This window comes from Eschscholzia californica, unplaced genomic scaffold (genome assembly GCF_041429995.1).
Source record: "Eschscholzia californica isolate CP2 unplaced genomic scaffold, dmEscCali1.0.p SCAF_4, whole genome shotgun sequence".
Lineage (NCBI taxonomy): Eukaryota > Viridiplantae > Streptophyta > Magnoliopsida > Ranunculales > Papaveraceae > Eschscholzia > Eschscholzia californica.
In genome coordinates, this window is record NW_028238461.1 from 2,897,514 (window position 1) to 2,918,527 (window position 21,014).

The window sequence follows — 21,014 nt, forward strand, 5'->3', positions numbered from 1 at the left end:
TTGACAAACTCTTAAAAAGCCTACCGGTGGGTGACATGTTGTGTTGTGTGTCAACAGGACACGCTTAAGAAACGTGGCGTACCTTTCTATGATGTGCCCAAACACAAAAGTTTGGGCAACGCACAGGATCATAGTCAACCAATACAAGTCTATTTATACATAATGGAAGATGTTGCTATGCCCGACGACTCTCCTGGGTGAATCCCGACCGGGTGAGGTGGTCGGACCAGATTTAATATCAAGGCTGATACATAACACATGAAGGGTTTTATAGTTCTTTTTAAGCCCCTTATTCCCCACACTGAGTTTCAGTGTGAGACTAAAATAACTTTTTACTCTTATAACTCAAACCCCTTCTTCACACAATATCCATATATAACATCTAGATTTAAATGTTTTTCTTGCTGTGTTGTGGAGGGAGATCCATGCGATGGAAATTGGCATTTTATAAACAAATACCATTCTATAAACAGATACCACGATCTATGCCGGCCATCAAGTTGGGCCTTGTAGTAATGGAAAAAAAAGGTAAAAGTTTGGCAGGTTGGCTTGGGTTGTTCCCATGGAACGGTCCATGACTTGTCCTGGAACGTGGCGTGTCACAGGCGTAGCATGTCATGGGCCATGGCCAGTCATAGATCGTGGCATAGCATCATGTCCAACAGGTCATGTTAAACGGCTTGGGTACTTTAATTTAATAATAATGTGGTATGCTTACACATTTGTTACGTTACGTGTCCAATTTTTTCACATAAAACAAGTGATCCAAAATACAGTAACATACTAAAGATGTATACATATTGTAGATTAATACAGTAACATACTACAGGGGTACATAAACTTATTAAGGAGTACTAATTAGTTGATTAATACAGTAACATACTACAGGGGTACATAAACTTATTAAGGAGTACTAATTAGTTGATTAATACAGTAACATACTACAGGGGTACATAAACTTATTAAGGAGTACTAATTAGTTGATTAATTAACAAGCCTGCAGTTCTTTCGAATTTCTCCATCAGACCCAGTAAGTGGACTAATATTACCCATTTTGATCATTGAGTTCGAAAAATCTTTAAAAAACAGAACTGGGTCACTAATGTAGCTTTCAACAAGTAGTTTTGTAGTTGAAACAGCTGAGTCACTAGAGAAAAGAGTTTGATCTGAAAAGAGAAGACCTTTATTATCTTTGAGGTTCTTGAAGTAATGATTGTCGAATAAATCAGATGAGTTACGATCGAGAAAGGTAGTCTTATTTCCATCTCCATTTTGTGGACAAAATGATTGTAGATCGGTTACCATGTTTGAATCGATGGTGGTGTCAGGTGAACCCGTTCCGGAGAAGTTGAATAATCTTGGACTAAATGTAGCACATTTAGCTAAGCCTATTGTATGAGCACCTAAATGCATGCAACCAAGAGAAAAAGAAATATTACGAAGAAAAATAGTCTAAGAGTGGAGATTAGTTCGAGTTTTCATGTTTCTATTAAGAACTAAAGAATTAGTAAGCAAAAAAGTTTTTAGAAAATAATAATAATATTAAGAAGAAGAGAAAAAATAATACTAAATTAAGAAAGACTAGAAGGTCAAAATTGGAAAATGAGACAAAAGTGAGTGACCAAGACAAACTGTTTGACACTTACAAGACTAAAATAGACAGTTGGTCACAGTTGGGGACTAAAAAGGAATAACCCTTATAATTCTTTAGCCCATAATTTTTTTTAATAAAAAATGACTCTATACGCGGTCTATCTCCTGGCTGAATGCCGATCGGGTAATGTGGCCAGACGAGATTTAGAGAGAGACTCAATCAGAATTCAGTCGGAAAACAGGTCCGGCATAATACGACTGATGTATTTTTATTTGGATGTCAGGCATGATATATCTAAGCAATTGAAAGCTACGTTGATGATACCTGATAAAGAGACAACATCAGTAGTATTGAGGCCTAAAGCAAGAAATTTAGCAGTGATTTGATCAACATTCTCAAATGGAGAAGGAAGAGCAATATTAGCTTTAGTCCCATTCCCTACTTTTCCATCTCTTCTTCCTAATAATACTTTCCATCTTGGTCCTCCACTCTGCAATTCAACATTTCTACTTTGTTATCTACTTAAAGTTCACTTAAATAGGTGAGTAGTAACATATATGTCTCGATACGGCCTACTGCAGTCTGCGGAGCCAGCCGCCAGGAACCCTTGGTTGGAGTGGTAAGATATTCAATCTTCCACCCTAGAGGTCAAAGATTCGAGGCACGCTGACTATTCAAAAAAAAAATTACTGCAGTTTGCGAAACCAGAGTTCTAATCATATCGTTTCCAAGAAGTTAATATGTTAAAATCAAGATCGATGTTAACTTACTAAAAGAACAGAGTCTCTAGCTGCAATGGCCAGTATATCAGCACAAGACACAACTCCGCTACATTTATCCTCAACAGCGTTCTTAATCCTATCAACAACTTCAAATCCTCGTAGCGAATTCCTGTTTGGAAAGGCAAACTTCTCTCCATCGCTACCATCTAAAAGATTTGATGCATCACAACCCTAAAACAGGAAATCAATAAAACAGGCTATATCAATCACAAAGAATATAAAAATGAGATTAAAAGGTACACTAACTAAAATGATTATGAATTAAACAACATTATTACCGCCTCACAATTAATTAACTTACTACTTAACTTACATTTACAAAACAATCATGGAAATGAAGACGAAGTAAGGAAGCAGCCATTCTCATTTCATTCATAATCGCTGTTCTAACCTCTTGCCGAACTATTTGAATAAGATTAGGGCATGTTGTCTGATAATAATCAGATGTTAATTGACATCTTACTGCTAATGACATACTTAAGCATAAGATTAAGAAAATAGCTAGAATTTTTACTATCTTCATCTTCCTTTGCTTCCTCACAAAAAAATAGTAATTTTCAAAGGATAAAATGTGACAAATTTATCTTTGTCTTAATTATTCTTAATTGTGATTACCAATAAATCCTCTCCTAAACTTATATTTATATAGGACCATCACTGCAGTAGTACATCTTGCAGACATAGATAAGTAGCAAATTAAATGTGTTTAACACATTATTAAACTAAAACTAGTGATCTTAATCCATGGCGGCCGACTACGATGTTTAAGCCATACACGGATAATATTGAATTTAGGTTAATCGCATTAACTATCTAGATAATGTTAAAATTAAGCAACACTTTTCGGGAAAACAAATGCAACATAATTTACTTCTCAAAATCGTCTGAGATAAAACAGAGATTAATTTTTTGAATTGAATAATCCTCACAACTTGAGGGGATTAAGAAACTGTTGTTGCAATTTAGTGGTTATCAGACTCTAATTTGATATTAACATTAATGCATGAATCATCTTTCACTAATTGTGATAACATTCAGAGTGCTTGGTAGAAAAGTTAAGTTAAGCCTTCTTGGCTTCCACTTCCTAGCACGATTAATGTTCCATTACGCCTCTTAATTTTTTTTAATCACCATTACTGGAGTTGGATTAGGTTAATTTACATTAACCTTCATTCGTCATCCAACTCTGCCGAAAGCAAGTTGTGAGAGCAACTCTAATGTGATTTAGGAGCCCCAACCCACCCACTGGATGCTTCAACCAGGGAGCCCCGGAGTTGGGCTCTCAGAAGGGTTGGGGCCGGGCTCCCAAGCCCCTATATCACAACTGTCATATTTGGGGTGGATTCCCTTAAAAAAAGATGCACCCCATTTTGTTTTCCTTTTATTTATTTTTATATACTTCTTTCTTAAATTTAATTTTTGTTCTTGTTTTATTTCTCTCATTTATTCTGTTTCTGCTTATCTTTTTGAAATTCCGCTATAGAATAATTTCAAATTTAAATTTTATATTTAGAATAAAAAAGTTATATCTGAAAATTGAAAGCAAAATTGTACATGTATACGTGCACACAAATATATAATTTGGGATTTGGAGCCCCCTGTTGGGAGCTCCACATTGGACCAAAAAATATGACCCTTAAATCAATCTTGATTAACTACTTTATTTTGAGCTTTCATCCTTCAACACCCTACGGATTTTGCGCATGGTTATGTACTTGTGTGAGTAAAGTTAAATTTGATCACTTTAACACACTTCTTTTTACAAAGACTACCACCTTCAGGAATCACAGCAATACCAAACCAGGCATAGAATTGCAGAATAGAAGCTACTTAGTGCATATGACAGTCTAATAGCGCATCCCAGTTTCCATAGAAATGAAAGAAAACAAGGGAAGAAGAGTCCGTCTCCTTTTGAGGATTATACTGAAACTGGAGTACATTTCGTAACTTTAAATCGTAAACTAATTTTTAAGATTATGTGTTCAAATCCCTTTTGCCAAATAAGTTATGCTCAAAACATAATGAAGAAGAAGAAGGTGGGTTTTAGACATAATCAGTCTGAATTGTCAAGTCTTGTACTCCCAAGTCATGATACAAACCATGTACATACTGCAGTACTGGTTGATCATCTGAACCCTTTTTCACCTGTTCAATAGATAGTTAAATTAGTTATCCACATAAAACAATATTACTATCTTAGAAACCCTAGCAAGGATTTAAGGCAGAGGTCGGATGTCCCAAATTACATGCTAAAACTATTAACAAGAGGCGAACGAAACGATAAAAACATTGACTATAGGATTTCTTTTCAGTAATTTTACCTGTATGGAGAGGGAGCCGACAACATGCCCCGGTACTAATTCGAAAAAACGAGCTTGAGTAACTTCAGAAACCGCATCCAGAGCCGAGATCTGGGCAAGATTATGTTTATAATGCTACTGATAGATGATAGTAGAAACTGTATCGACATCTAAAAGCGAAGAAGAATAAAGAAAAAGTATAGGTAGGAAATATTCAGAACCTGTCTACTGCATTTGCTCAAAGCTGAAGAAGGTATTTGAGGTGGGGCCATTTGGAGTAGAACACCTCCTGTTGTTCTAAAGAGTGGCATTACAAGCATAAACACGGTACCTGAAACCAGACCTAAGCAGAGTACTTCAGCGTTGTTAACCCTGAAACGGTAAGAAAGCATTATGTCAGCTAAGTTTTATCTTAGGAGGAAGATCAGATACCAGCACAAAATGCAGGATGACGAAATTTACCCAAGGGTCAGCAACCAAGATGCCAGTATCAAACCTGCACTGAAGAAAAAATTGACATATATCACGCTTAAAATTGAACTTTCGTCCATGATATATATATATATATATATATATATATAGAGAGAGAGAGAGAGAGAGAGAGAGAGACTAATACCTACGAATAGAATCCGCGAGGACATGCAAGCAGATGGAATGGTAGTTCATATCTTCAGGTTTCCTGTAGACTATGAGGACAAAAATTACCGAAACACATCAACGAAGAGAAACAAGTTTTGGGGGTTTCACCGCCCCCATTGACTGAAAGTAAACCTATACCACCTCTACGTCCCCCATGCGGATTAACCCACAATCTTGGAATTGAAATCAAAACTGGAAAAGTCAAACTCTTCTCCAATGGGATATGGGCCACGAGGTATCTAGACAAAATGTGGCAAGTGTGTTTATCCCTTCAACACAGCCATATAGGCATTAAGACATGAAAAGAGTGACCTAATGTATATGCAACATCTGCTGCAACCTAGCTAAAGGTCCAGATTTTTGTTATGTAAATCTCGTCTTGACGAGTTGATGTAGCATCCATGCATAAGCTGCCACATCAATTGGTCAATGACGGCTCTACAAAAACAGAACCTTTTAATGCATTTGTATGTTTTACCTAATTTATAAACAATTACCGAAGGATCTCAAATAAAATTAAGATGCTAAGGATACCGCAAGTTCGCATACAAATAGCTCAAAGTCAAATAAGGAATAATCATTCATTTCAATTAATTTTTAGTCAATGATAAAACATATGACAAGCTTCGCATAAGATGCATACCAATATTAGTACGAGCATAGCTTCGAAAGAACCAAACACCAAGTAGATTTACCAATAAATTTGTCACAGCTGAAACAATCAAGTAATGCCTGAAAGTGCATATCTATTAGCAATTATGGACAATACAAAGATAAAAGACGAACCAACTAGCAGATGAAGTATGATATTCTAGACATGTATATGTTAAAGAACAAGAGAGGCAGCCCCTACAACCTGATCAGAAATAATGAGAACATCATGTTCATTTACATTAGTAGTAAGAATTAGAAAACAAACATATGACATTCTCTCGAAGTAAGAATTACAAAATTATTGAAGGACTGAAGACCCACAAAACTTGTATGAAGGCTTCGTTTGGTAGCCGGTGACTTTCGAGAATATATATCCTAAAAGTTTGTTTACATCATGTGCACCGCAAGTGAAATGCTTGTGTTGGTGAATCTTTCATGGCATGAATGGTGACAGCAGAACTGAATTCCGAGTTGTTATTACATGAAATCATGAAGTGTATGGGTTCTTAACTTTTCTTCATTTTTTGACTCTTATAAAATAGAAGTTAGTAGAGCTCCTAAAGACTGTACAGCTACATTTTTTTAGCAGCGTAAATGAAAACTTCTACAACAAATCCTATCACATTCCCATTCTAAATAAGCCTTAGCTCAAGCTATTGTCTACTTTGTTTCTACAGAGCATACTTTCTGAGACGATGGTAAGTAAGTAACCTTAACAAACAAGAAGACTGTTGTCTCTTTTAATAAGAGCACAAACAAGATAAAACACTAAATGACCAGGAAAGCTTGTTTAAAGTGAGATTTTAAGTTAAGTTAAATAACCCTTTTAACAAATTTCGAGGTTGGAGATGATAAAATTATTACAGAATCCCATATAAATTGCTTACTTGTGCTCTGATTCATCTTGTATGAAGGCATGGAGAGCTTCCACAGCTAAGGAGAATGACATAAATAAAAGAAAAAGCTGTCCAAACCATGAAAAAGAAACAACAAAACAAATTAATGTGTTAGAAAAATGACATCAATGGTTAATTGTCAGGTGCTTTAGGCTATTGACTCAAACTCGTAACAAAAACTTGAGTGCTTCGACCACCTCAGTTGCCAAAGGTCACACCCTATTGATACATAAAGATATATAAAAATATAAGAACAAAATATGCAACAATGTCGTAGCCTCGTAGGACATCTAAAGAATAATCTGTCCTTGAGGTTGACTCGTTTAATTTAGAAATACTATTAGCAGTTTTAGGAATGTGCTTTATTTTGGAGTCCAATTTGGTCGATCAGTACAAACTACTATAAAACTTCTCTACCCATTTTGGTTAGATTCTGGTACTTACAGTTAACTGGTTTACCTAGTCCTAATAGATTTTTTCAAGTCAATAAAGTTTCAAGTTCATACTAGGTATTGAGGTTTAATTCCTAGTCAAATATTCTTCTATCTTGTCTACTACATCCTCCAATATTCACCGCTTCAAGTATCCCTTTACCTCTAAGGATATGTGCACCCTATCTTTTTCTATTTTCTTCTTGTTATTGTTTCCGAAGTATCCAAACCTTTAAACGAGAGTGTTGCTGAAGGTGCCTCAAATAAATAAGAATAGCTCAAACAGAAGGAAATTGGCATAAATTCTCCTTCACACTAAGTTATTCAAGTTATGCCCCTAACTATTGCTAATGCCACCACCTCCAACATGAAAAAAATATCTTTCGCAGGTACAGAGGAAGAAACTGAAACCTCAGTTTACCAAGTTAAGTATGGGGAAATTTTATGAACAAACTCAACGAAAAACAGATCATAAACTTGGGAAAATTTTGTTAAATGATTGCATGGAGACGCATGAAGAAAAACACATTTTTGAGGAGAAAACTTCTTTTTATTCTTGATATTTCCCCCTTTATAAACCCAGTTTGCTCATGGAAATCATTTAACATTCAGTTATATTCATTCCTACTTCTAACAAAGAAAAGGCAGTACTTTTTCACTTGTATAGTATTCCATCTTGCAAAATGTCTTCTAGGAAAAGGATAAAAGCGGAAATATTGCAACGCAAAGCATAACTCTGCAGTAAAAGTGGCAATTGGACAGCTTGAGAGAGAAACCAGAACAGCTCAAGTGCTCAAGCTATTAAAACATAAGCATAAAAATATGCTGGTGGATTACAACCACTGAAATAATGGAACATGTTAAGTACTTACGGCGTTCGTGAAAGCAGCTAAAACTTCTAGTCTCTTGTACCTGAAAGGAGAAACTCTAATAATTATCTACAAATATTAGATGAAGCTTGAGAGAGCTACCTACAAATATTTATTTTCTTTCAGATCAAGCACTTTATAAGCATCTGGATAATTAGATGAAGCTTCATACGTATGATTGATTGGAAAATTTAATTTCCACACCTTCTAATCACTAACTTAAGAAGAATTAAAAAACGTTATGATCCATAGAGTTCAAGCTGAAACTCACCCATAAGTATAGACTCCATCAGGCTTACTTCGTGAAGCAGCCATTGCAAACAACGAAAAAGTTAAGAGCCCACAACCAAAGGTCAAATGAAATGCATCAGACACCAAGCCTGACAAAGACAAACCAAATAACAGCTAAAAAATAAAGTTCAGACAGAAACCACTTACTTATCCCAATCTATCGAGAACAAAAAAAAAGATCAGTTTGCATAAAAGATCAGCAAACATCATGTCTTATGTGATCGGGAGAAGCATTATTTACAAAAGTTCCAATTTGTCTCAAGTTGGATGACCACAAAGTTAACATGGTAGCAGAGCTAGACCCACACGTGATAGGCCAATGAGTAGCTCTCGTATCAGGGTGCACAGAGGTAAATCACAAAACTGTTATCCTAAACATGAAAGTCTTTAGACAGGAAATTTCATAAGAAACAAAAGTGCTTACCAACACGACCAGTAAAAAGGCCAATGAGTAGCTCAGTTGAAGAGTAAGCAACATTGAGGGAGATCATCACGAACAACCGCCTCATAGGGCGATTCCCTGATCTAACAATTCGAAAAACTGATAAAACAAGCATCAAAAATGAAAATTTATCAGGTAAATCACCTCCATCTTTATTACTCCAAGACTTCTGACTGTTCAATTTTGAATAACTAAATGGAGTTTTAGGGATTCCTGAAACCAAGGGATTATTAAGTGATGATGAATCATTGATTGAGATTGGTGTGTGAGGAGGTTCAGTTGATTGTTGACGTAAAGATGATTGACGAGTGTAAGCAAATCTTCTATCGTTCCCACTAAATCTAAATTCGTCATTCCAAGATTGTTGAGATTTTTTGCCTTCGGAAGAAGTTCGATAAATGAACGAACTGCTCTCCAATGAATCATCTCGTGAGAATCTTTGCTTTTCCATCTATCAAAAAAACCTTAAGGGATTAAACAACCAATTCTGCTTTTTCTCATCAGTTTGAATAAACCCTAATTACAGTCTTATAATCAAATTCACCTTCATAAGTTCCCCCCCAATATCAGATAGAAACCATGAATCAAAAGACAAAACCCTAATTTAGCAATTAACTCTGGAACCCAAACATAAAAGAAAGTTCAGTTTAAATGAATAAAGAGTCAAATTGTTATAACTTGATTGATCTTCTCTCTCTTTCAGCTCAGCAGTTTGGTTTTTCGTATTCAATTGGCAGAAAAGAGACGAATGGAGTCAGTCAGGAGACTTTATCTATGATGATGATATTGACTCCATCCTTTGACTGAAATACAACCCATTCTAATCTAGAATGGGGTTGTGCCACAAGCACCCCCAACCTTTCTACTATAACCAGACGGTTTATTAGTTTGACAGTTGTAGTCTGACTTGGTCTCAGACACTCGACCATTTTAAAAAGTATACTCAACCTGCCACCTGGGACTCCTACTTGAACCGCCTGAGAAACAAGGATTTCTCTCTTCTCTAACATGTTCAGTCACGTGGAGAGAGAAATCCTTGTTTCTCTCACAGGCGGTTTAAGTGGGAGTCCAAATAGGCGAGTCATCTAGACTTGTTCTTACCATTTAGGCCATAGATAGAAGAAAGAAAGAAGGCTAAAACTGTGTGAGAGAAAAAAAGGAAGTTGTCGTCGACCACGTAGGTCGTGGGAGAGAGAGAGAGTGTGTTGTCGTCAGTTGACCGTAAAAGAGAGGATGAAGTTACTGTCAATGAGATACAGAAATGTCCTTAACTACTGAGTAGGTTGTTGTTCTGGTTGTAGGGAAGACTTCAAGCTTGCTCTATGTGACGACTGTATGCGGGATGAATATGGTATGGTTGACCAAGCTTTAGAGAAAGAGGGAGAGAGAGAGGCTTAGGCAGCAGAGAGGGTTTGTCCAATAAAGACGAGATGATTGATTTCCTCCGTCGTTCGCCTCTCCTTTTATAGTGTGAGGGAGGCAACTGTCAGCCTGGAGTGGAACACTCTGAGAGAGTTTTCTTGGAGTTAGCTGATCACTCTTAGAAACTGCAGAAAGAAAATACATTGGATGTAGTTTAAAACTATATATATTCGACACACCATTGCCCCTGTATAGGGCAAACAAGTTGGATTGATGCGCCTTCAAACCCTAAAAGACTAGTCCAATGAGATTAATCCACAAACAAAAACATACAGGCTGAAATGGCTTCTCACTCTTCCTTGTATTATATCAAAAGAGGAAGAACAGTACCCTTTTATTACAATGTATCAATTGCTACTCATCTACAGTAAGAATTAATGGCTTCATCCTTCGTCTGCCTTCGTCATCCCACTTACTTGGCACTTTGGCGGCGCCCTCCTCACAATATCAATTGATACAACTAGTTCTTGAAATTCTTTACATTTACAGAGAAAAGAAGAAAGAAAAACAAAGAAAGAATACTTGTACACTTCTAATGGTGAATCGAAAGGCGAAGAAGAATCTATTCTGGTATCATTCTTTACAGTGTTCAAGACTCAAGCTGGGTGCCCAAAGTGTAAGCATGGATATCAGTCGGACCAGAGCCAGGACTGTTGACAAAAACAAGTGTTCGGTAAGCAAAACTACTGGTCATATTTGTCACTAGAATTGGATTAACAAAAGATCACGACACAAAAGTACTTAGAGTTCTAAAAAGGTAGCTTCAGTCAAGACTGCATAGAGAAATACCTCTTGTTTATGGTACAATAATGGAATTTGGTCTGTCCCGTCTTCAAATCTTCGATGTACTGAAATTGATGAAAATAAGATCCACAATGAGTAAGAAGATTATAAGCGAGAAATTTTGACACGATGGTTATATATGATTGGTAGCAAAAGAAAGGGGAAACAACCATTACCAATTCTAAGGCTACAACCATTGATGAGAATGCTAGAGAATCAAATGGTATATCATTAGGAGCAAAAAAACGGCAATCCAGAGACTCGGGTCCTGGAGAGAACTGAAGGTTTGTCATCTTTGCACGGAAGAATATGTAACTCTGTTCCATAAATGTGGTCAGTAAACACTAGTTCATCCCACTCAAACCGAGAAAAAGTCAAAAAGAGATAGTGAAGAGAAAATTTCTTTACATTTCCAATATACGGTATGTCTAGCTGAGCAAATGGAGATAGAATTTTCACATCTGCACCTGCTTCTTCACGGGTTTCCCTGGCTGCCCCATCTGCTGCTGACTCCCCTATTTCCATGTAACCAGAAGGAAGAGTCCTGTATGAGCACAGATTCCAATTAATTATCATATTACAAGGAGAATTACACAAAAAAAATATTACAAGGAGAATCAACATTCAGAAAACAAAATCTTCTCTTTCAGTAGTTGGGATCAGCCGGTCCACACAAAAATCTTGGATTGAGATCCGAGGTAGCCCCAGCCAATCCCTTACGGAACCTCTGAGTTAATTGTTATTTATGTGACTAAAAAGAGTGGAATTTGTTGGAGTTTAAACTAGAGTGGAGTTTGTTGCTGTGCATAAAAAGAGTAGCATAAGAGTTGGTGAAACCTCGGCCAAGTTTCGATCAAGTTACCCAACTCGATCTGTGGATGTTACAATTATTTCGTACTCCGAAATTACAGTGAAAGGAGAAAAGGGTGTTGTAATAGTCATATACCAAAGGCCATAAGCAGGCTGAATCTTGCGCTTGCAAAGTAAGATCTTGTTGTCATGCTCAACTAAGCAACCAACAACCTATATAAAATAGCTTCGTTAGAAACAGATAACAGAAAACAAGCGTTAAAATGTTTCTCATATACAAAATAAATCAGAATGTTTGTGAAGAAATTAAAATGAAGATATTGCTTCCAATCATGGATATTGTGATTCAAGAAAAGCATATAACGCCCCACAATAATCATGTATTCACGTAAACGCCGAAATTCTGATAAAAATTGATAAATTCTAATGCTCTATGTATATTACTCATTTATTGTGTGTTTACTACTGTACTATGGAATTAACTCGTCCAAGTGTATTTTGTTTCCCCAATAGCTGTTTTCCTACTCATATTATCCCATTCCATTTTTACAATGAACCTACAAATTGCATAATACAATAATCCATAAATCCATTAAGTCACTTTCTATTATTATAAACCGATACAAAAGAAAGAACATTAATTCAACTAAATAACTCTAAAATAACAAAGTAACAGAATTAGAAATCAAGAGAACTCGAATTGCATACCATCTTGGGGTTCTGATATGCCACTCTGCCGCATTTCGTGCAAACTACTCTAACCTTATCATCTCCATCGGGAACAGCTTGCTCCATGGCAGAACCACACGAGTTACAGAAATTGATATTCCGCATATGGGACTATAAGCGGAAAACAAAACAATATTAACAAAGACATTGAGTAACAAAAATGGGAATATGCACGAAACAAATCTTAATGTGTATCTTAAACAAAGAGTTTTGATTCGATATTTAAAGCTATTATAACAACAGAAATATATAGAAAGAAACAGGTAGAAAAGAACACGGAAACCACATAATATCGTAAGATCAACTTAACCAAGCTTTTGACAATTCAAGCAAACACAAAGAAATACACCCACTTTTCACTTATTACATTGACATAATTTAAACCTAACATTAACCAAAAGAAGATCAGTTTGGAAGGAAAAAAATCAAAAGGAGTGACCTCAATTGAAATGAAATTAGAAGAAAAGAAGAAAATTCTCAGTCCCATATCCCAAGACTTTTTCATTGTCAATTGAGAGTTAAGAAAGAACCCCATTTCTCTATCTAGCCCTAATTTGACTCTACTAACAAACAATGAGTAGAGTTAACCTAAAAACATTCAAACCGAACCAAGAACTTCATAATTATGTTGGATTAAGAATGTAATTAACATAAGAAAACATAATTACAGGGAAATGTATTAAATTCATCAATAATTAAACCCAAACTCTGTCAGAATCAGTCTAATATAAACCCAAGAAATCAAAGAATTGGGGGGAATCAAACGAAAGAGCTCACCAGTGATTGCAATGTTGGTTTTTTGGAACAAGAATCATCTGGATTAGGATCAAAACGAGTTGCTGAAATTCGAAACGATCTTAGAAAACATCGACGACCACGAGGAGAAGATATAACAGGAAAGAGAATACGTGATGCTGCCCTTGATGATGATGATGATGAAAGAGTGAAGTGATTGAAGAAGAACAAGTCGTTCTTCAAGAAGGGCATCCATTTATTCACTGGAGAAGATGATGAAAGGAACAACCCACTAGGAGAGTTTACTAACTGGAATACTCTGAACATTTTTGCAATTTAGGAGAGAGAAAATGCAGAGAGACTGAGGAAGACGAGAGGGAAAAACGATGATGGGAAGCTAGAAGAACTGGGGATGAGTTTTATAGGCACCTGAATCGGTTCCCAGTGTTTCCAAACGGGCCGTATCCGGCTGAAACGGCCCGGAACCATTTCTGCGTGTCATATTCACATAGCAGTGCCCATCCACGGTTCATAGATGGAATGGAACGGTTGAAAATATGATCAAATGGACTACTAAGAAAACCATAGATGGGGTCATTCGAGAATAATGGGTGATTTGGGGAATCCCTTTTCAAATCTGAGCACAAAGACTTCGTCATTGGGGGCTGATTCCAATCGACTTGGTGGGACAACTTTATTTTCACCCTCAAGACGAACGTTTCTTGCAATTTACCCCTAATCTTTATCATCATCATCTTCTTCACCGCCACCAGTCCACCACCACCATCATTTCTTTCTTTCTACTTCCCTCATTCTCTCTAGCAATTGAAAAACTCTCACTCTTTCTGCTTCAAAAAGTTTCGCTCTTTCTCTCTCTCCATTCATAGTGGAGGGGTAAGATGTCATCAGACTCTCATCGAAAATACTAAAATCCTCGAGGAGGTTTTCGGATTCGAGGTTGTGGTCGATCATTAGGTGTTTCGTGGTCAAATTCTTGAAGACAGACAATGGAACAACTCGTAGCAAATTTCCACGAAACCAGCCGCTTTCACAAAATCTGAATTTCGTATTTGCTTATGATTAACTTAAAATACCTAAAATAAAAGCCCCTAAGGTATAGTCTCCCTCTTATAAGTGGTGATGGCGCCTTCTTCAATCGCACACTTTCCTCCCAAAATTGCCTTCAGAGGGGCGCCTAAAACACTATTGAAGGAGCCTTTATAACTTCCTTTATCCAGTTCCTTTTGGTACTAGTACCATTACAAAGACTTTTATATGGTACTGTTGTCAAATACTACGGAACCCATCACACAGACTGCGATAAATTGGTAGAGAAGATAGTAGATTAGGTATAAAATGGGAAAAAAAAGTGTCGCTGTACGATGATTATGTCCTAGTCACATGTCTCGTGCTCAATTACTGTAAATAGCAAAACTCGTAATCTAGTAGACTAGTACCACTCTTTATATATTGCGTCTATGGACTACCAGGGAAACCTTTCTAACAAATACTATAAAGACTTACACGGAATTGATTCATATTTATTTCCTTGTGTTGACATTATATGTCTTCGAAGTTTTAGTTTTAAAGTTTGAATTTCTGAGGAGATAAAAAGACCTCACGTCACAAGTGCAAATGCGACACCCTAACGAGCAGAAGTTAGAAAACCTTTTTTATTAACCAAGCATACCTAGTTCTGACCTGGTTTTGTTTTTTTTTTTTTTTGATGAAGAAGACCTGGTTTTGTTAGATCCTTACATGTTGACCTGGTTTTGTTAAGATCCTTACATGTTGAAAGGTTGCTTAAGTCCAAAAGTTGATGAAAAGAAACCATGTCCTCCCTTCTTAAACATCTTATTTTAAGTCCAACTTGACCACTAGGTAGCTTCACAACAGCATGCCATTACTTAGGGGGGGTATTGGAGCAAGACTTTCGTGGACATTTGAGAGTCCGCGAAAGTCTGAGGCATTCAAATCCAGACATTTGAGAGTCCATTTATTCACTGGAGAAGATGATGAAAGGAACAACCCACTAGGAGAGTTTACTAACTGGAATACTCTGAACATTTTTGCAATTTAGGAGAGAGAAAATGCAGAGAGACTGAGGAAGACGAGAGGGAAAAACGATGATGGGAAGCTAGAAGAACTGGGGATGAGTTTTATAGGCACCTGAATCGGTTCCCAGTGTTTCCAAACGGGCCGTATCCGGCTGAAACGGCCCGGAACCATTTCTGCGTGTCATATTCACATAGCAGTGCCCATCCACGGTTCATAGATGGAATGGAACGGTTGAAAATATGATCAAATGGACTACTAAGAAAACCATAGATGGGGTCATTCGAGAATAATGGGTGATTTGGGGAATCCCTTTTCAAATCTGAGCACAAAGACTTCGTCATTGGGGGCTGATTCCAATCGACTTGGTGGGACAACTTTATTTTCACCCTCAAGACGAACGTTTCTTGCAATTTACCCCTAATCTTTATCATCATCATCTTCTTCACCGCCACCAGTCCACCACCACCATCATTTCTTTCTTTCTACTTCCCTCATTCTCTCTAGCAATTGAAAAACTCTCACTCTTTCTGCTTCAAAAAGTTTCGCTCTTTCTCTCTCTCCATTCATAGTGGAGGGGTAAGATGTCATCAGACTCTCATCGAAAATACTAAAATCCTCGAGGAGGTTTTCGGATTCGAGGTTGTGGTCGATCATTAGGTGTTTCGTGGTCAAATTCTTGAAGACAGACAATGGAACAACTCGTAGCAAATTTCCACGAAACCAGCCGCTTTCACAAAATCTGAATTTCGTATTTGCTTATGATTAACTTAAAATACCTAAAATAAAAGCCCCTAAGGTATAGTCTCCCTCTTATAAGTGGTGATGGCGCCTTCTTCAATCGCACACTTTCCTCCCAAAATTGCCTTCAGAGGGGCGCCTAAAACACTATTGAAGGAGCCTTTATAACTTCCTTTATCCAGTTCCTTTTGGTACTAGTACCATTACAAAGACTTTTATATGGTACTGTTGTCAAATACTACGGAACCCATCACACAGACTGCGATAAATTGGTAGAGAAGATAGTAGATTAGGTATAAAATGGGAAAAAAAAGTGTCGCTGTACGATGATTATGTCCTAGTCACATGTCTCGTGCTCAATTACTGTAAATAGCAAAACTCGTAATCTAGTAGACTAGTACCACTCTTTATATATTGCGTCTATGGACTACCAGGGAAACCTTTCTAACAAATACTATAAAGACTTACACGGAATTGATTCATATTTATTTCCTTGTGTTGACATTATATGTCTTCGAAGTTTTAGTTTTAAAGTTTGAATTTCTGAGGAGATAAAAAGACCTCACGTCACAAGTGCAAATGCGACACCCTAACGAGCAGAAGTTAGAAAACCTTTTTTATTAACCAAGCATACCTAGTTCTGACCTGGTTTTGTTTTTTTTTTTTTTGATGAAGAAGACCTGGTTTTGTTAGATCCTTACATGTTGACCTGGTTTTGTTAAGATCCTTACATGTTGAAAGGTTGCTTAAGTCCAAAAGTTGATGAAAAGAAACCATGTCCTCCCTTCTTAAACATCTTATTTTAAGTCCAACTTGACCACTAGGTAGCTTCACAACAGCATGCCATTACTTAGGGGGGGTATTGGAGCAAGACTTTCGTGGACATTTGAGAGTCCGCGAAAGTCTGAGGCATTCAAATCCAGACATTTGAGAGTCTACGAAAGTCTGAGGCATTCAAATCCAGACATTTGAGAGTCCACGAAAGTCTGAGGCATTCAAATCTAGACATTTGAGAGTCTACGAAAGTCTGAGGCATTCGATTGTAGACAAAATATGTCCCAGACTTTGGTGGATTTCATAGTTTGATGGATTTGTGAAGGATTTGGGACAAATTTGGAAGCCAAAATGTCTTTCAAAAAACAAGAGACATTTGAAATCCATCATGTGATCAAACAACAATAATAATATTAAAATAATAAATGTCTACCAAATATCCATCAATGTCCACAAATATTCACAGATGTCTACGAAAGTCGAAAAATATATTTCTGAAATGTTAGTATAAATATATTATTTCATGTGATTAAACAATAATAATAATATTAAAATAATAAATGTCTACCAAATGTCCATCAATGTCCACAATATTTACAGATGTCTACGAAAGTCGAAAAATATATTTTTGAAATGTTAGTATAAATATATTATTTCATGTAATTAAAAAATAATAATAATATTAAAATAATAAATATCTACCAAATGTCCATCAATGTCCACAAATATTCACAGATGTCTACGAAAGTCGAAAAATATATTTTTGAAATGTTAGTATAAATATATTATTTCATGTGATTAAACAATAATAATAATATTAAAATAATAAATGTCTACCAAATGTCCATCAATGTCCACAAATATTCATAGATGTCTACAAAAGTCGAAAAATATATTTTTGATTAGCACAAATATAATATGCATTACACATTTTGTCAATGGACTCAAGATCTTATAATGTCCCCAGGACATTTTGTCTATGGATCAAATGTCTTGAAATGTCTATAAAGACATTTTGTCTACAAACTCTCAATGTCTTGAAACTGTCTATGAACACATGTTGTCTATAATAAGTCATCTGAAATGTCTTGAAATGTCTACGGGACATTTTGTCTATGAAAGTCTGTGAAAGTCCCGCTCCACTACCCCCCCCCCCCCCCCCCCCAGGAGGGTACCCAAACAAGGAAGAAGAAGAAAACTTGTACAACAATTGGCCAACATTCACAAAATCTTCAACTAGGTGTGTCCAAACTCTGGTATTCTGCCAGTTTGTACAGAGACCAAATTGGTGCATCTTGGTGCAAGAAGAGTGGGGCGATTGGGCCTCTCACGGGGATTCGCCAAGATCAAGCATTTGTCCCAGCACAGTAGTTGAAAATTCCTGCATCTTACACGGCAGGCAATATAGAGGTGCACAAGTAGAAAACCTAATTTACAATATCAGTATGTAATAGAGATGACAGTATAACTGCAAGGTCCATATTAATGGAGATGTAAAGAGAGGTATACCAGAAGTTGCTCCCATATAAATGGGGTCGACTGTCTTCACCTCCTCTATTCTCATCTTCTACAAACCTGTTTCAGCTTACTGCAAACAATTATACATCTCTTGAACCCATAATCATTCACACAAAGAACAAAGCCGAAAGCATTTGGGATCAAAAAACTAGTATCAACATCACCAAATTAGAGAGCATAATAGAACTTTTCAACATAAAACATAAACCAGATAACATAATCAAATTAAACCCATTAAAGATATTAACTAACTTGTTCATCACAGTTTAAACACAAAATGTAAACAAATTTAAACTACATGATTTAAAACAAAAGAGCAATTCCCATAAAATTCTACAAATTTTCCAACCACCCATTAGAGAGTTAAACCCATTGATTACCTCTCCCCACCCACACTCCCAATGAAAGATCTGTAAATTGAAGGGAAAGAGAAAAACAAAAAAAAAGGAAGAATAGACTATGTTAGGAACATAATGGGTTTCAGTACTTTGTTCTATTTCTAGGGTTAAGCACATCAACCCAAAGAAACCATTATCTCCTGTTAAGATGAATTAACAGAAAATCAAAAGTATGAACTAGATAAACCAAACCCTAATATCATCATAAGAAGTGATCATGTACAGGCAGCATATGAAAGAGATGAAAAGATAATCTCTAGAAATGTATAGACAAGAGACTTACAAATCAGAGATTGAAGTGACCTAAAAAAATTGAATTTTTTTAGTCACCATCTCCGACACTCTTATCTGAACTGACATCCCCAATTCCTTCATTATCAGAAGCTTCATCGTTGTTTTCGTCTTGCCCACGATTCCCACGAGCTTCCAAGAACTGTAATCTCATTCTAAGATCAGCTATTTCCCCTTCCATTAAGAAAAGTCTCTCCTTTAATGTCAGATTTTCTTCCTCAAGTTGTGCAATATGTGTATCTTGATCATCAACTCGATTTTCCAAAAGATTTGAGTGTTGTTGTTCATTATAATTAGGGTAAATCATTTCGAATCGACTCAAATCATGATCTAATCTTCTCTCTACTTCAACATGTTCTTCAACATCACTCTCACTTGATTCACCTTCATCTTCTTCTTCATCATCCCTAACTTCATGACCTGGTGATCTAAGACGAATTAAACCTTTCATGGATCCATAACCATCAACACCCCATTCTTCTTTTGCAGTATCAACTAAAGCCTCTCTTGATGGTGAAAATATTGGAGTTGGGAGAATTGCTGGTGTTACAGGACAAGGTGAAACAAGTGATGCAATTCCTCCTGATTTTTTTGCCCTAATTATGAAAGAAGTTGTGTTTCTAGGAGCATAAGGAGCAAATCGGTTGTGTTTTTTCTTAGGATAAAATCTACGAGCTTTCAGACGATTCTGAAATTGAAGTTCATGAAGAGTTGGTGGTTGATAACCTCCACCGACACTTCCACCACCACCACCACCACCACCACTAGAACTACCACCGCCGCCAGTGTTACTTCCACTACCAATTACCGCCATTTCTCTTCTTCTTCTATTATCCATACCTTTTCTTCCCTTCCAATTACCCCGATTCGTTACTGGAAAACTAGGTCGTTGAAGATTCTGAAACTTCATTGGATCTTCAGGTGGATGAGGAGGTAAAGGAATTTGTTGAGGCCAACCGCCATAACCTCGATTCATCATCTGTGACTGAATAATTGTCTGAGTTTGTTCGTTCATAGTAAACCGTCAAAAAATCCAAATCAATTTACCCAAATAAAAAACCCTAAAACTTTGCCAAATAAGATTCAGGTGAAATTACGACCAAATTAAAACCTTAGAAATCGATTCGAGTTTCAGATTCAGCTAAGATGACTTAATTAGTACACAAATTGCAGATAAAAATCTATAAAGAGAGATCAAATGAAAGTACGATCAAAAGAAACAATCAAACCCTAGAAATTTTTATTTCTACACAAACTTAAAGCAAGAAATCAAGATCAGACAATCTCTTCAAGATACAATCAAACTCTTCTTCTTCTTTCTTTCTCTCTCTAGCTTTTCTCGCGATTTTCTTTCTTGCTCTTTCTCTCTCTAGATGGAGAAGATTGAACACGGAAAACTTTGATGAAAATTCTCACAGCACACAAACCCTTATATTTATAGAAGAAAGAAGGTTAGATGAACGATTAGATTTGGGTTAGGAATTGGACGGTTGAGATTAAAGTTGTGTACTTTGTTGGCGTTAGGAGTTCTTTTTGTTTCCAGATCCGGATTATCGTATTTGTTGCTATATGTAAATACCCCTAACAATTGTTAGAAATTACCTTAATTACACGATTACCTATCTGTATACGAAACCCTATTTCACTTTTTTTTCTTTTTTTGTTTCTTGACACGTGTACATGAAACCTCTAATTCACTCGAGGCCCATCAAAAATGTCTCATAAACGATTTTCCATAACATACTGGTTGTTTGTGATTTGCACCCATGGTGATGGTGATATGTCTCCTTGTAGTCCTGGTCGAATTTGGTCCAAATTACGCCAAAATGTGATTACACATAGAATCATTATCTTTGGGAT

The 21,014-nt window shown here is 36.4% G+C and overlaps 4 protein-coding genes across 7 annotated transcripts; all 4 read right to left on the minus strand.

The window, feature by feature from the left end:
- Positions 1 to 721: 721 nt before the first annotated feature.
- Positions 722 to 3,035, minus strand: LOC147541558 (peroxidase N-like). Of its 2 annotated transcripts, none has more exons than XR_015223834.1 (5): positions 2,690 to 3,035; positions 2,365 to 2,547; positions 1,919 to 2,084; positions 884 to 1,403; positions 722 to 823 (listed from the first exon to the last, which is right to left on the minus strand). XR_015223834.1 is itself a non-coding variant. In XM_086636867.1 (5 exons), the coding sequence occupies exons 1-4, from the start codon at positions 2,897 to 2,899 to the stop codon at positions 985 to 987; spliced, it is 978 nt and encodes a 325-aa protein (XP_086492993.1). In that variant the 5' UTR covers positions 2,900 to 2,994; the 3' UTR covers positions 722 to 823; positions 943 to 984. The 2 variants fall into 2 exon arrangements, 1 of the variants encoding a protein (XP_086492993.1); XM_086636867.1 differs by having other exon boundaries at positions 943 to 1,403; positions 2,690 to 2,994.
- A 1,259-nt stretch (positions 3,036 to 4,294) lies between these two features.
- LOC147541559 (Cation efflux family protein) lies at positions 4,295 to 9,654 on the minus strand. Of its 2 annotated transcripts, none has more exons than XM_086636864.1 (11): positions 9,443 to 9,654; positions 8,881 to 9,349; positions 8,437 to 8,545; positions 8,169 to 8,208; positions 6,857 to 6,933; positions 5,959 to 6,047; positions 5,293 to 5,362; positions 5,139 to 5,177; positions 4,898 to 5,048; positions 4,698 to 4,787; positions 4,295 to 4,521 (listed from the first exon to the last, which is right to left on the minus strand). In XM_086636864.1, the coding sequence occupies exons 1-11, from the start codon at positions 9,446 to 9,448 to the stop codon at positions 4,420 to 4,422; spliced, it is 1,242 nt and encodes a 413-aa protein (XP_086492990.1). In that variant the 5' UTR covers positions 9,449 to 9,654; the 3' UTR covers positions 4,295 to 4,419. The 2 variants fall into 2 exon arrangements, with proteins under 2 accessions (XP_086492990.1, XP_086492991.1); XM_086636865.1 differs by having other exon boundaries at positions 9,577 to 9,652.
- An 876-nt stretch (positions 9,655 to 10,530) lies between these two features.
- On the minus strand, positions 10,531 to 13,910 carry NUDX23 (nudix hydrolase homolog 23). Its single transcript, XM_086636868.1, has 7 exons — positions 13,420 to 13,910; positions 12,622 to 12,753; positions 12,050 to 12,126; positions 11,512 to 11,647; positions 11,280 to 11,420; positions 11,110 to 11,168; positions 10,531 to 10,970 (listed from the first exon to the last, which is right to left on the minus strand). The coding sequence occupies exons 1-7, from the start codon at positions 13,702 to 13,704 to the stop codon at positions 10,910 to 10,912; spliced, it is 891 nt and encodes a 296-aa protein (XP_086492994.1). The 5' UTR covers positions 13,705 to 13,910; the 3' UTR covers positions 10,531 to 10,909.
- Positions 13,911 to 18,131: 4,221 nt separating this feature from the next.
- Positions 18,132 to 20,564, minus strand: LOC147541561 (uncharacterized). Of its 2 annotated transcripts, XR_015223911.1 has the most exons (3): positions 19,147 to 20,554; positions 18,457 to 18,535; positions 18,132 to 18,328 (listed from the first exon to the last, which is right to left on the minus strand). XR_015223911.1 is itself a non-coding variant. In XM_086637318.1 (2 exons), the coding sequence occupies exon 1, from the start codon at positions 20,167 to 20,169 to the stop codon at positions 19,186 to 19,188; it is 984 nt and encodes a 327-aa protein (XP_086493444.1). In that variant the 5' UTR covers positions 20,170 to 20,564; the 3' UTR covers positions 18,677 to 18,875; positions 19,147 to 19,185. The 2 variants fall into 2 exon arrangements, 1 of the variants encoding a protein (XP_086493444.1); XM_086637318.1 differs by lacking the exons at positions 18,132 to 18,328; positions 18,457 to 18,535 and adding an exon at positions 18,677 to 18,875 and having other exon boundaries at positions 19,147 to 20,564.
- Between the last annotated feature and the right edge of the window lie 450 nt (positions 20,565 to 21,014).